Source organism: Lepisma saccharinum, chromosome 2 (assembly GCF_977018435.1).
Source record: "Lepisma saccharinum chromosome 2, izLepSacc3.1, whole genome shotgun sequence".
NCBI classification, from domain to species: domain Eukaryota; kingdom Metazoa; phylum Arthropoda; class Insecta; order Zygentoma; family Lepismatidae; genus Lepisma; species Lepisma saccharinum.
The window spans coordinates 132,591,058-132,607,683 of NC_139230.1; the positions used below are offsets into that span (position 1 = coordinate 132,591,058).

Sequence of the window (16,626 nt, forward strand, 5' to 3'; positions counted from 1 at the left end):
CAGGCATACAAACTTTTTATCATCACTCTACTATCAGAACCCCCCAGTTATACAATAAACATGGTTGTCCAGTGAGGGTATGATCCTCCTCAACTGTAAAAAATATTACCAATGGAAATGGCAACAAACTTATAACCATCGCTACAAACAGTTGTATAATCTCACGATCGATTTAGCCGAAATCTCATTTGACAGCGACAGGCAGATTGGGACACCGAACTTTCCAGGATATCAATCCAGGATAGTAGATTCTGACAATTATTAAGAAATTATCTTCGAAAGAATCCACAATCTGCTGCCTACCCTCTCTAGGGTCCAAATGGCATGGTGTACACACCAGAGGACAAGTCTGAAGTGTTCTCCACACATCTGGAGGACCAATTCCACACACCAGATCAACCGCATAATGGCAATTATATCCAGAATATTCAACGTTGACTGGAACAACTACATCATGAACCACTCACAGCTTCTCACAACTCCGCAGGAGGTCAAAGGTGTTATAAATCTTCTTCGACCTGGTAAGGCACCTGGCTTTGATACTATTACCACATTACAACTGAAGAATGGCACCAGAAAATTGCTAGTTTTTCTAGCAAAAGTCTTCAATGCTATATTCCTTACCGGCTATTATCCATCAAGTTGGAAAGTACCAAAAATAATCCATTTGCCAAAACCAGGAAAGAACATTCTTCTTCCACAGAATTATAGACCTATAAGTCTTCTGAGCCATGTTAGCAAAATCTTTGAACATATACTACTCAGACGATTACAAGCTGTGGTGGATGAAAAAGGCTTGCTGCAGTATCATCAATTCAGATTTCGTAAACAGCACAGTACTACTACGCAACTCGTCCGAGTAGTGGAGTATGTTACAGGAAATTTTAATCTCAGTCGACATACTCTAGGAGTATTTCTCGACTCCGACAAAGCCTTTGATCGAATTTGGCATTCTGAATTATTGTGAAACTAGCAGAATTAGGAGTTCCTATTAATTTTGTTCAATTATTGGATCAGTATTTACAAAATAGACAATTTCAGGTGCAATTTTTAAGCGATCGATCTACAGTTAAGATAATATGTGCTGCTGTCCCTCAGGGAGCTGTTTTATCTCCACTTCACTTTGCTTTATATACCAGTGATATCCCTGCCACTCATATATGGATGTTAGCTACCTATGCAGATGATGTTGCCATCTTTACAAATAGCCCTTTACAAGAACTATGCTACAGTAGGATGAGACAACAACTATTAGAGTTGGAAGATTGGTCTAGTTGCTGGTGCATGAACTATAATTCACTGAAGAGTGCGGCGGTTTTATTTACACGTTAATATGGACAACTACCAAAGTTTCTGTGACTCTAGGGATCTTCTATAGTGGACAAACCTTTTACCACATATCTAGGAGTGGTTTTGGACTGAAGACTAAATTTCCATAACCACATCTCAACTGTGACAGCAAAAGCACAAACTCGAGTTGGACAATTGTACCCAGTTTTCCAAAATTGTTCCTTGGGACTGACGACTCACTTGCATGTGTAGAAGATGATGGTACGTCCCACACTCCTGTATGCAGCACCAGCTTGGGGTCATCTCCAACCTTCAGTTATACTGAAATTACAGATTATGCAGAATAATGTCACTCAACTTATTACTGGACATAGCCGAGACACTCATATCTCACAAATCCATGAGGACCTTGAACTAGATTATGTTCAATCTGCTATATATGCCATGTGTTACAACTTCTGGACCCAGATCCAACAGTATCGAAATCCAGCAGTTCGGGGCATTGCAACTCGACCACAGGTCTGAAAGTCCCACTCCATGCCCCGGAATTTTGAACAAATTTAAATTAAAAAATGCTATTGTATTATTAATTATGTGTTACATATACTTCCTGTTTATGAGTACTTTAAAGTACTGTTTTCAATGGAGCAGAATAGTGTTCCTTGATAGTGCAGCTATAAAAGCACAGATTGTGATTTTTGTTGTTACATTGTTTCTTATATATTGTTATCATTATTATTATTCTATGTGGTTACTTTATGTTTAATGTGCCTTTAAAGTGATGTGGAAAAATGTAGTTTGTGATTAGAACTTTTCATCAGTGCACCAAAATATTGTATGCTTTGAACAATAATAGTGATTATTTCCTGCCTCTGTCAATGCAAAATGATAGCAAGGAACTCAACAATTTCAAATTAGTGAAATAATAAAAATGAACTATTGTCCAAATCCCTGCTGACAGTCGACCCGGGTTATAGCAAGAGAAATGGTCTACATACACTACTTTGTAAGAACATGGTAGTAAGTCAAGGACCCAATGGTACCGATATTTACATAAAACCTGTCAATAAAGCATTGGCATTGCTCACCAATCACTCCTGCTCCTAGTATCATTTCCACTGGCACCTCTTCTACACCATCACATAAAATTGGAATTAGATTCATTGACTAAGAGAAAACTTAACAACAACAAAATCTCTGTTACAAACCTCCTTACTCAACTTCATTCAAGAATTAAAGCACTAAAATTATACTGTCTCTGAGAACTAAAATCTCTTTACCTAGAATAAAAGTTGAAGCTGTAAAGGGACACTCAGCACACAAGAGAGACAAACACAGGACAAAACAACCCCACAAAGTATTATCCTGGCCATGACTTCAGGCACCAAAGCCTTGTTTACCTGCACAATGCAATTAGAGGAGTGTACTACATGCAAATGAAGTTGACTTTAGGTGCCTTCCCAAAAGGTTGTCCCTTACACCCCACAATTCATGGAGGATGAGGAATACTGAATAAGAGGGCAATCAACATGGACTGGCATATGATGAAAGCTAATACTTATGGATGTACAGTTCCCACCTCTCAATTGTTATGCTTTTCAGACATTTTACATTTTTCAACATAGTTTAATATTCAAATTCAAAACATTCCATTCCATTTAAAACTCCAATGTGGAGAGAAATTCAGAAATTAGAACTCACTGTTCTGTTTCTCTAATACTTGCAAGCATTTTGACATAATATAAACAAGTGTGCCATGTGCAAAATATGAATATCTACTGCACTCGTTTTGAATGTATTCATGAGAGCCTTATGTAGTTGCAGCAGACTGAATGAAGTACAAAAAAACTCGTAGCTCAATAACTAATTTCCACAGAGATTAAAAAATTAGTGTTGTTTTCTTTCTTAAAGACAGGCCTTTTAGTGGAGGTCAAATTTACAAGGTAACCAAAAAAGTTCTTGCCGTTTTTGACGTCCCATTAACCATGTGCTCACAGAGAGGAAACAAAATTATGCATGTGCCTGCCAAGCGATCGGGAGGTAGTCTGACCATCGACTGTCAGTAATACAGGCACATTGCGCACACACAGCAGTCATAGCTCATCCAGTGTCGAAGAGAAATGGAGGTATCGAAACAGCTTGTTCGCGTGTGTTTGTTGTATGACTTTAAAGTGGGCCTGTCAGCTGCCGCATCAAGTCGCCGCATTTGCCAGGCATTTGGGGAGAATGTCGTGAACAAACGCACTGCCAGGCATTGGTTTCAGAAATTCTGTTCGGGACATGTGAGTCTTTCGGATGAACCTCGCAGTGGACGACCACATGTGTTGGATGACGAGGCCCTGAAAGCAGCCATCGAGGAGGACAGTGGTCTAACGTTTGATGAACTTGCAGAAAGGTTCCATTTTTCCGCTGAAACAGTCAGACTGCACCTGCACGGGATAGGGAAGTCATACAAGTTAAGAAAGTGGGTACCCCACACATTGTCGGCAGCGAACAAGGAACAACAAGTGACAGCCTGTTTGTCCTTGCTCACTCGGCACCTGAACACACCCATATTTGATCGCTTGCTCACTGGTGAGAAAAGTGGGTCCTCTATGACAGACATTGGTTGTTGCCACGTGACCCTATTCCTCACACCACAAGACCACCTGTGCACCCATATAAGGTTATGCTTTCTGTATGGTTGAATTGTCGGCAAGTGGTGCATTACGAGCTCCTTCCACCTGGTCAGACCATCACTGCTGACCTCTACTCTCAGCAGTTGCAAAGGGTGCACCGTGCATTGCAGCAGAAGGAGCCGGCATTGGTGAATCAAGGGTGTGCTGTTCCTATACGACAATGCCAAACCACATGTGTCAAAGAGGGCCCAGGAGACCCTTCAGCAACTTGGCTGGGAGACACTGTGCCATCCACCATATTCACTGGATCTTGCACCAACAGATTACCACCTGTTTCATTTCCTTCACAACCACCTCCGTGGGAGATCCTTTGCAAATGAGGGAGACCTGCGAAACGCACTCATGGACTTCTTTGCATCTAAGCCTGCCGAGTTTTATCACAAGGGTATTGTGCAGCTGCAGGAATGTTGGCAAAAGGTGTTGGATGCTGATGGAGATTACTTTGAAACCTAAAGGTACATACCGTCCACTGTATTGTTCTTTGTTTATCACTGATCTAGAACGGCAAGATCTTTTTTGGTTACCTTGTACAGAAGGTTGTTTCACGTTGATGGTAACGATTTCGATCACCAAGGAGCAGCACGTAGGCATAGCACAGAGCAGCCAGAGCCAGTAGATGAAAGTACTGTGTGTTGACTTGCAAAGACGATGGTTGGTGTGTGAGTGAGTGTTTATATGGCACCAAAAATTCCAGTCTTTTGGGAGGGGTACATCTGTGCCTTTTCCGACGTTGGTTATAGTTATAGCCAGATAATTAAACAGTGCCACATGAAAGCATTCCATGTGTCAAAGAAGGGCATCAATGCAGTGTTGAATCGCCATAGAGCTTGCACTGTACCTGTTGCTGGAACCAGTCAAAGTGGGCCTCGGACATATCGAAAGCCCAAGCGTTCCTCCGATGTTGTGCGGAAAGTGAGATCCTTGGTGCGATGTGGAAAACCTGCAATGCAAAGAGTGATTGCACAAGCAGTGCAATGTTTCCCCTGCAACTGTAAATCGCATCATAGCCCAAAATTTACAACTTGTGCTGAAGCACAAGGCTCATGTTCATAAGTTGCATGCCTCACAAGTCCAAGAGAGGAAGACCAACAGTCCGAAGCTCTACGAACACAATCTGGCAGGGGACCGCTGGAAGTATGTGGTGTCCCTGGATGAAGCATGGGTGTATCTGTTGGATTGTAGTAAAAAAAAGGGCCATCTACTATCATCCACGTGATGCAAGAGGTCAATCTGAGTGGGTATGTGAATGTGCTGAAAGTTTTCCACGTGGGTACATGGTTTTTGGTGGTTACTGCCATAACGGCAAAAATTCCACTGTGCAGAGTGGAAAAAAGGCTAAAATAAATTCAGCCCATTACCAGACGAATATTTTGGAGCCACTTTACAGACATGATATTCCTTCTCTCTATGGCAGTGACACATCTCGTGTCGTCATCCATTAGGACAAGGCTTCCAGTCATATGGCAAAGTCCACGCAGGCATACATGGATCGGATGGCACGTGAAACGGGCATTCATGCAATCCCCTTTACAGACATCTCTGTGAAATCCCCCGATGCCTCTTCCATGGATTTTTGTGGGTTTCCGTTGTTGATACGAGCCTTCGGAAGCAGGCGGCCCTGCACAATTGAGGGTCTTTGGAAAGCTTGTCAGGAGGAATATGATCGTTTGGACCAATGTGTTCTTCAACGCAATCTCCTCCAATGGAAACTCCACTGCAGGGCCATTGCTGCAAGACAGGGGTATCACGTGGAGCACCACCGCTTGTGGAAATTACGATGTTCAGAAACTTTGCGTGATTTCTGAAAATGTCAAATTGTGGGCCTTTGCCTCTGTGTTGCATGTTGCTTAAAGTGTTCCTCTTTTTGTAAATGCAGTGGTTGAAGAGTTATAGTCATATTATTTTCAATTTATCCCATAGTAACAAAAGGAAAATGAAGACAATTTTCAAATGGCACATGTTAATAATAGTAACAATGGACATATTGTTTTGTTTTTAAATTTGAGTATGTAATATCTATAGTGGTATTGTAATTTAAAAAAACACATAAATTAAATATCGTGCATAGTTTTTAAGAAAGGGCACATTAAATTTGCCATGTGGTCCAGTCAAAATTTAAAAATTGGGCCTTTTCCTCCATGTCTACCCTGGACCCTTAATTGTCACACATTGTTTAAAGTGTTTCTTTTATTTGCAAAAATTTCTATGTTAAAAAAATGTAGTGGTATGAGTTATAGCCATTTTTACAACTCTATTCCAGGTGTTACAGGTGCAACAAAGGACTTTCACAATCTCTGCTTGTTCATGATAGTAACAGTGGATACAGTGGTTTCTAATTCAAGTATGCCATGCCTTAATATGTGTGCTAATATAAAAGAAAAAAAAATTAAGACAGAACTGAAGTATCGTGTGTACGTTTTGAGAAATGGTGTATTATTTACTGCCTTGCATTGCTGGTACATATACCAGCTGGCTGCTAAAGGTTAAGAAAATCTAAATACATATTTTTAAAAAAAATACAATAATCAGTGTTGCAATCTTAAGAATGTACTACATTTTTTTTACACACTACAACTTACCTCAATTATATCTGGTTCAGATTCCGCTTCATTTGTGGCTGAATTTAACTGGATATCCTCATTTGCAACCCTATTGGCTGAAGATACTGCAACTCCTGACAGAATACTTCCCATTGGCTTACTGCTTGAGCTTAATGCAACACCTGAACAGAATTGATCGTTGCCATTTTCCACCCTCTGTGAACTCTGGTTTCTGACTGTATTATGTACACTGTCACTGGATGTTTGCTTTGAGATACTAGTTACAGATCTCTTCCTTTCAAAAAGTTCATGTGCTTGAATTTGTGGATGCTGTTGTTCTAGAGCTTCCTGTTGCCCATGTAATTCAGCTTGATGTTTTTCCTTTTGTGCTTGGGCTAGCTGTTCTGTATGTACCTGATCTAGCTCCCTTTGATTTTGCACTGGAGCCACCCGTTGTTGGTTTTGATTCTCTAGATGTACTTGAGCTTGTACTCTTTGAATGTTCATCTGAAATAGTTGGTCTACCTTTTGATTTTGAGCTACAGGATCCTTGTGAATTCTTGTTTCACAGTTATGCTGATTCATTTCATCTTCATCTGATGCGTATCTTTGTGCTGGTGAGACTTCCGTGGCTTGTACATGAACAGTTGGTTGTGAATTTGAGAGTGGTGCTGATATTCCATCCATTCTTACTTGTCCTTGAGCTGGTGGCTGATGTCTTGATGCCACCTGCTGTTCAGCAGGTGTTTCCATGCCCTGAACATTAATTTGATTGGTTGGTTGACCTGACTGTGTCAGGACACGTTGAGAAGCAAGAAGGTTCAGCAAAGTCAGCTGCTTGGCTTGTGGATTTGGCTGATGGGGTAGAACTTGCTCTCTGTTCTGTAGACGGTCCACTTGTTTGCAGCTCAGCGGTCTATGTTCATCTCCTATCTCTGGAGTGGTTAAATATGTTGATAATCCTTGCTGTAATGGATTGTTCCACAACAATCCCAGTAGGGACTGATTTGGTTGTTGTGAAAACTGGAGATTCTGTTGAAGTGGAAATCGAGGATTCTGCTGCTGTTGAAATTGAACATTCTGCTGCTGTGAAAATTGGGGATTCTGTTGCTGTAAAAATTGGGCATTTTGTTGCTGAGAAAATTGGGTATTCTGTAGCTGTGAAAATTGGGGATTCTGCTGCTGTGAAAATTGGGGATTCTGTTGCAGTGAAAATTGAGGATTCTGCTGTGGTGGAAATTGAGGATTCCATTGGTACTGTGACTGAGGTACTTGTATGTTATTATGAGAAACATAGGGTGGGGGTTGCTTGACAAAGCCATAACCTAAGCAATTATTGAATGGAATTGAACATCTAGAAAATGATTGCGGTAATGGCTGCTGACTTTGGTATGTACTGTTCATGTGTCCTAAATGCATCTGCGGCATAGGTCTTTGGTTTTGATACATGTTGTTTGTATGTGGGACCACCTGCTTTGACTGCTGTTGCTGGGGAGAGTTGTGAGCATATTGGTACTGAGCAATTGGATAACCACTCTGTTGAGCAATGGGATTTGAGTGAAACTCTTGGTTTGCATTTGGACAGATGTTCTGCAGTTGCATTGAAGTAGTTTTTTGGCTGTTAAAGAATTTGTTTGCAGAAACACCAGGATTGGCTTGTTGGTTGGTAACAGTGTTCATTGATTGACTCCTGTCATTGCTTCGAAGTCTGGGGTTTATATTTACAAGTTGCTGTGTGTTTTGGGAAGATGCCCCTTGATATATGGTTTGTTTTGGTCCTGCACAAACTTCACTGACTCTGGGTATTTCGCCTGTAGTTACATTTGAAGGTCCTGTTACTGTGTAAGCAGGTTGTTTATAACCATGCTGCCCTGAATAGCAAAGACTAACATTTGGTGGAGAAGTAAGAATGCATTTTTGTAATGGAATGCTGTGCTGTGGTACTTGTGCACTTGATGGAGATGTATGTAGTGCAATGTCTTGCTGGTTATCACTAGTTGCTGCACATGAAATGACACTGGCTGCTGCAGGAGGTGCAATTGAGGTTGTAGTCAGTCCAGTATTCTCAGAATTTTGCACCTGAGTACTTAGTAAACTAGCTGAAGAATTAGATGTTTCTTCATCTTTTCTTACTTTCCTCTTAAAGACCTCGATAACTATCTTCTCCATAATGAATCCACTGTTGTCAACAAATGCTCTTAGAGGCATGATGGGTCGAAGTTTGCATATAGTTGCTAACCATTGTGCAATTTGTTTGGAAGTCAGTGGTGGAATCATAAATTTTGTGCTCATTTCCTCCAGTTCAGTTACAATTGCTACCTCAGAACGTCCAGGCTTGCTTAGTTCTTTCTTGAAGCAGTGAACCAATTGGATGTAATTCCTTTCCAGAGGTTCAATCATTGCTTGCCTCTCCACATAATTTACATCGGAACCACTAACAATCTTCTTAATAAACTCTGCATATCTAAAAGCTGGATAAAAATTCCCCAATATCAATTTCATCATCATCTGCATGTTTTCATTTTGTTCTGGTTTTTCTGCAGGAGGCATTGTTGGAGTCACAGTTCCTACAGAATCATTGTGATCTGCAGGGAAATCTGATCTTTTAAACTGATTTTTGTCCTTTACTCTTATACTTGGAAAAATGCTCATATTTGGACTATCAGTAACACAATCATTTGCTTCGGTTTGCTGAGTATTTTCTAATACACTGCAGTCTTTTTCTGTTCTGGGCTCAATCTTCATGATATTCCTTCCTAACACTGAAATTTCCTTTCTGCTTTCTCCATAACGTAGCACCTTATAATTTATTTCTTCAACTGTCTTCTTTATTTCCTCAAGTGAAGTAGCTCTGGGTTCATTGTTTGTATCTGAGCTTGCCATTTTTGAAATATCAGCTTTGTTATTACTACTCCTAGTTACACTTTGAGAATGATTCAATGTGTTTTCAGTACTTTTGGAAGTAACTGATGCACTTACATTCTCATTCTCGGAGTTACTGAATTTAGACTCTACAGACACCAATTCTGTTTCCAGCAACAAGCCAAAATCTTTACTTGAAGGAGCAGCTACCTCTGGTATGCTTATCAAAAAATCCTCTTCAGAAGCTTGACAAACAGGCTGTGCAACAAGCATGTTACTAGAAGCTACCAAGCTTTTTTGGGTGGCATTTGTGCTTTGATTGTATGTGGGCAAGTTTCTCACAGAACACATACTTGCTGCAACAGTACTGTGTGTGTCCCTCGTGGACATCATACAAACTTTTTCAGGTTGCGCCTCTGGTTGAATTTGGTTCTCCATGGTAGGTTTCAATTTATCTGAAGCTGCACATGTACTTGCATCCTCGCTAGCTGGACTTTCTTTAGTAGGTTTCTTAGTATTTACCTCCATAGGAAGAACAATCATGACCTTACCTTCAGCTGGTTTGAAATCTCCCCCAATGCATTTATATATTTCTGAAGCTTTCTGCCTACTTTTGGCCAATAACTTTGGCATCAGGTGTAATCTGTTCCAGTTTGCTTGAACTTTCCCCTTTCCTTTCAAGCTATTATTACTCTTTACTTTATTTGGACTTCTACTGAATCCACCTCCTCTACTACTCATTATACTGGTTGTTGCTTTATCGATACTCCTTACTTTGTTAGGACTTTTGCTCAAGTCAACTTCCCCATTACTTATTAGATTGCCTGAGGGCTGCATGCTTTGTTCTCGTTGCAGTTTCGATGTAAATTTCTTAAATATCTTTACTGCATTTTCAGCATTTCTGTCATCTGTCTGCAAATCAGAAACCTCTGGGGTTTTGGCTGTGTAGATGTCTATTATTGTAGTAATATCTTTGCTAACTATTTCAACATTATCTTTAATACTGACATTGGTACTGCTACTTCCCTTCTCTTCTTCCAAAATAGGTTGTTGACACAGAAATTCTGCTCTAGTATTGCTATTGGGTTTATTCTGTGGCTCACCAGGGGTTGGCAATGTGTTCGTATTTTCTACTTCAGCATTTTTGCATTTCTTAGGCATTTCAGAGGTGTCACTCTCATCTTTAGTTTTCCTTCGCTTGATGCCTTTACAGCTAATTTCCTCACTTTTGCATGCTTCGTCCTGCTTCATAGCTTCATCTACAAGTGACTTATGGATTACAGAATCCTTAGATCTATTTTTTTCATTCTCCAATTGCTTAGTGATACTCTGCATCTTACTTTGAGTATCATGAACACTATCATCATGCACCTTGACTTTTACTCTTACTGGCAACTTATCTTTCTTATTCCTTGGAGCAATTTCTTGCTTTTCAGAAAACTTGTTACTTTCCATGCAGACTTCGCCATTTGAATTGTGTTCTTCATGGCATTTGTCCCTATATTCACTCTTTGAAGGTAAAGATCCTCCTAAGCTAGGCTTCAATGGCAGATTAACTTTGGTACCACTGGTTCTGCTTTTTATGTTTGGCACACTGCTACTAATAGCACCTTTGATCTTGCTATTATGGTGAGTGTTTTCTCTTTTCTCAGTCGGTAGTTCTTGCTTTGAAGGAGGGTTCCCTGTTTTTTTCTTAGCAGTCTTCTCTCGTAACCTCTCTGAAGAAACTGCAGGATATTTATTTCTTGTATTATTTTTCTGTATGTAAACATTCAGAGTTCTTTGGTCACTGCTCTGTTGTATGACTCTGCTTGCCTTTCCAGAGCTCACTTCACTTTGATTGGATAACTTCAGAACACTATCCAAACTTGGCCCGAAAGTATTACCTGTTATTTTTTTTAGAGTTACTGGCTTAGTATGAATATGCAGATCAACTTCTGGAGTTCTTTTCACCGTTTTTTTATCACAATCGACTACTTTCTTTAAAACAGTACTTCTATTAGTATCTCCATTACCTTTGGGCTTGGATTTGTGTGATGCAATTAAGCCATCATGTTTACAGGACTTCTCAACAAAAACTGGCCTATTCTTATCAGGAACTTTCGTCTTGGGTAATTTTATTGCATTTTGATTTAAACTGAGTTTATCAGTTAGTTTTAGCTTCAATTGAGTTAGATCAGCTGACTCAAGTTTGAGGTTCTGATTATTGTCCTTGACATTCGTATCTTCTGTAGTTGTCTTTCTCCAGCAAGTGCCACTGCTATCTGTTCCAATGTTAGCCAGAGAAGATGCAGCATTCACACTCTGAGGAGTGTTCTTACTTGACTTTGGAGAAGTGACGGTAGAGATAAAATGAGGATTCTGGAAAAGAATGTAATCATCATCTACAGAAAACATCCTTTTTTTCTTCCTCGTGGCTTTAATGCCAGTTTGATCAATTATATTTTTGTTCTCCCCTTTTTCATTTATTGCACTTGTACTTTTTCCTGTACCTCCATCCATTGTCCTACTGGAGGGAGTAGCTACTATACTAGCACTAACACAGTCACTATTCGAAGATCCACTTAAATTTTGGCTATATGAAGTAACAGTCTTTTCTTTCACGAAGGATGACTTAGCAATAATGCTCTCTGCAGAGTTTGTACTCCTGGCACTTTCAAGTATGTCAACAGACTTATTCACACTTCGAGACCTAGACCTTTCTTCATCCAAACTATCTTGGGAACTCCACTACTCATGTCTTCTTTGTCTATTGCTTGCCGATCATGGCTGCCACTGTGCAATGGAAGATCATTCAACCTGGAAATGAGAAAATATATATTTTTTAAACTATGGACATGAGTTTTGCACAGATAATCATAACACGAAAAACAATCATTAATACCTTCACTGCTTTTGCGTGGATTTGCATTTACCCATACATGTTTATGCAATATGTTTCAAAGACCTTTTTTGACAATTTTAATCAAAACTGAAATGTGCACATCTTCTACATAAGATCAAGTGATTACAATAGTGACAGCTAAATGTTGTCCGCCTGTTTTTGTGAAATTATGCAACAAGATTTGCTTAGTATATTTAGGACTAACCATTAGATTTGTAATTTGTGATTTCCATACACCGAGATAAGTATATGACAGAAATAAATTGAAAACAGAAAATAATCGATGAATGTATCCTTTCTACAACTCCGTTTATGAGTAGCATGTAAAATGTCATGTGGAGTGAGAATACAAACGTAAATATTGTGAAAATGTTATACTTATGAGGGTCACTATTTATATTTTGAGCCTAACAATCAAAAAACAGGAATTTGGCATTGAAAACTGCTTTATTGCTTTTGAAGTATTCTCCTTTATGGTCAATACACTTTTGCATTCGTTCGAACCATTTGTCAAAGCAGTTTTTCCAATCTTCTTGAGACACCTCAATAATATGGTTTTTGAACGCATCAACGGCATCTTCCGCCGACGAAAATCGTTGTCCACGCAATTTATTCTTGACATTCGGAAACAAGAAGAAGTCATTGGGTGCGAAATCAGGACTGTATGGCGGATGACTCATCAATTCGATTTTTTTACTGTTCATAAAGTCGGTCGTTAGAAGAGATGTTTGACAGCTGGCATTGTCTTGATGAAGAATGATCCGACGGCGTTTGTTTGTTTTCCGTATTTGACCGAAGACATCTGGCAAACAAATTGTTGTGTACCATTCAGAGTTGACCGTTCTACGTTCCTCTAAAGGCACAGTTGCCAAATGACCAGTTTTCCCGAAAAAACAGGCAACCATTTGTTTCGATGTACTTCGAGCGCGAACAACTTTTGTTGGATTGGGTTCATCTTGAAACACCCATACAGTCGACTGCTGTTTACGTTCCGGCTCATATGCATATATCCATGATTCATCACCTGTTACAATCTTATATACATCTTTTGAAGCACCACGATTCTATTTATTGAGCATTTGTTTGCACCAATTGACGCGAGCGTCTTTTTGAGTTTTTGTCAAATAGTGTGGAATCCAACGAGAACATACCTTTCTCACAGCTAAATGATCATGTAATATTTTATATATGCTGGTGGAACTAATGCCTATGGTTGCCTCAATCTCACAGTATGTCACATGACGATCTTGCAGTATTAGGTTTTGCACAGCATCAATGTTTTCTTGAACAACAACTGATTTTGGACGACCTTCGCGAATCTCATCAGTGAGCGAATGGCGGCCACAATTAAATTCATTATACCAGCGTTTCACAGTGGCAAAGGATGGGGCTTCATCACCAAATGTGGAAGTAAGTTGATCGATGCACTCTTGTCTTGATAATCCACGTCGAAAATAAAAAAAAATCATCGCACGAAAATGTTCACGAGTTAATTCCATTTTATTGTTGTCGCGCAACCTCCAAGGCAACATAAACAACACGAAAATGTTCACGAGTTAATTCCATTTTCTTATTGTCGCGCAACCTCCAAGGCAACATAAACAACACAAATGAAGCTATTGACAAAACATTTGAAGTACGTTATGGTCAATAATGCCAGACGATTCCGTGCAAACGTCAAATCGCGCCTAACTTCAATCAGTGTTGCCAAGGCTCAAAATATAAATAGTGACCCTCGTATAAATGAATCAAATAGACTAAAGATCATCTATCCTGTTTCATTAGAATCTTGTATTCTATATCTGGCCATTTCAGTACATTTCTAGACAGCATCACCTGTATAGGGGATGTTTCTGGGTAAACAAAAAGAATTGGAGTAGTTTTGGAATAGTGTGATGTACCCAAAGCTCCATCGCTTTTACCACTGTTGTCTGCTACCTGATCTTCAAAATCCGTGATTGATACCCTGGTTGATACCGTGACCCACAAAGATGTATGTGCACACTTTTTTTTCTCTTTTTCTTTTTTTTTAATAAATTGTGGTTTTAAAGAAATATAATATAGTAATGTTGGTACAGAGGATACGCACAGTTTTGTTTTCCTATTTTCTCATTCAACTTCATATGCTTTACAATGAGACTGTAAATCTATTTATGAAAAATAAATTGTACATATCTCACGACTCTCTCGGTGAGTGTTTGCTAAGTAGAGGTACAGGGCCAGCTCTATGACAGAAAAATGGGTCTCATGGGGCTCCCCCTAGGAGGAAAACCATGTAAGGCAGGACATGGAGCTTGCTAATATTGCCAACCACCACCCCCCTCCCCCGGAAAAAAATTACCATAATTTAATCATGGTCTTTCTTGGCCTAACCTAACCTAAATCAAGGAGCTGGCAACCTTGTTTTAGTCTTTCACGCTGTATATTTTGAGGGCTCACAGCCTTTCACGCTGTATGTTAACCTCAACGACAGTGTTGGCATCTTGATGTAGCCTTTCACGCTGTATATTTTGAGAGACTAACAACCTTTCACACTGTATATTAATCTCACCGGCAGTGTTGGCAACTCTTTGTAGCCTTTCACGCTGTATAGTTTGAAGGGTTTACAGCCTTTTATGTTATATGTTAACCTCACTGGGCCCCTTGGCATAAGGTGTTGTCAACGTATGGTGCCGAGTCATGTTACTCTTTCACACTCTAATCTAAACTAACATCGTACTATATTATGACCCTACCTAACCTAAGTAGATGGCATGTTTCGACCTGAACTACGTTACCCTGGTAACTCATGTTACCCTAGCAATCGGTGTGTTGCCAACCCAACCTAACATAAATGGATAGCATGTAGTGCTGGTGCATCGATTTTGTTGCCTGGAAATGTGGCTCCTGGGGCTTGCCTTACGGTGCTCAGTGATGACGTAGTGTTCAAACTCGCGCGCATAAAAATAACTATGCCTATGAACTTGTTCGGGTTCAAAAAGCAAATTGTCATGGAAGCGCTGAGTCAGGCTGCAAATATTGTATGCTGCGTATTCTAGCTTCTTGCAGTCTCCTACGCTGTGTGTAAGCTAGCTATTGTAGTTCACGCGAGCGGAATCCTGGTGGTGTTGACCAGATGACGAGTAACGAGCATACTCCCTCCACAAGGTTCTGGATGCCAATTTTTGATAAACGCGAAAGTAGACAAGATGCACACGTCTATAGCTAGCACCCCTGCGCGAGCTGCTTTCTCTGTTATTAATGTTCTTGTATTATGTGAGTGGCTGTTGCTACTACAAGTTTCTAGGACCTTCTAGAACTATTTACCTTCACGTGACTCGCTAGGTATCCTCACAATGCTGAGGATAGGCGCTGAAAAAAATAGATTAATGTGCACTGAGTGGAATTTGAATGCAAGACCACCAGCTTAATTCATAACATGCGACTAAGGCAACGCACCTATGCTCCAACGCAATATATACTGATTTTGGAATTCTAATTTTTAAAATTGTAGATCTATACAGACCCCATATGTTACCTGTTTTTCCTACTGTCGTGACAAAAACATAACGGTATTTGTAGTGACCGTGATCTTGTTCAATTTTCCGGTCTCGTAACCTTCAGTTTCCTGTTTATTTTTCTCCCTCGTGCAACATTCGCTTTTCAAAGTGTAAAGCGAAATGCATGCATGCTTAATGTTTGACTTCTTTATTTCTAGTTCGACATGAGATACACACAATTTTAATTTTTGAAGCACAGTTAATATTTCTGATTAATTTTACTGTCCAAAAGTGAGCAAAATTTACTAAAACTAATTTTGTGTGGGAAACCTGTTGCTGATATAACAAATTATGTATCTATTAAATATATAATAATGTATAAATTATGACAAATTTGATACTACCAAGGTGTGCCAAGGGGACACAGTGCGAATTGATATGGCAGGAGGATCATGTCGCCAGCGCTATCAAGGAGCAAACAAATGTACTCGCAGAGTGTGGGGTACTCGGACAAGATCAACTTTCTTCAACACTCATAGATTTTTAAACGATTTCCAATAGTAATACGATTAGCTGAATACATATGATAGAGAGCTCTTGAGTTGACGTAGTTAATTGCTAGACGTTGTATATTGCTAAAATATCTCCTATTTGCATATTTCACATACCGCAATTATGTTATTGATTAGTTTCATTAAAATATCACAAATTAGCTTACGCTATTTGAGCACAACAGTATAAGAGACTAATTGGTGCATATGATGATATGAAAATATATAAATAGTATCTTCGATTCTGATACGTAGTTGGATCGAATTGATACGGGAATATTTTGCATTTTTTCGTAATAACAAATTAACTTTAGGTTTAAAAAAATTCTGTACACACACAAA

At 39.5% G+C, this 16,626-nt stretch overlaps 1 protein-coding gene across 1 annotated transcript in view; it reads right to left on the reverse strand.

Moving 5' to 3' along the window:
- Nucleotides 1-9,205, reverse strand: part of LOC145984501 (uncharacterized) — a 66,420-nt gene extending 57,215 nt beyond the window's left edge. Inside the window, exon 1 of the mRNA XM_083118155.1 lies at nt 6,548-9,205. Coding sequence (XP_082974281.1) covers nt 6,548-9,160 — 2,613 coding nt within the window. The 5' untranslated portion in view covers nt 9,161-9,205. The remainder of the gene's footprint in view (nt 1-6,547) is intronic.
- Nucleotides 9,206-16,626: the final 7,421 nt, after the last annotated feature.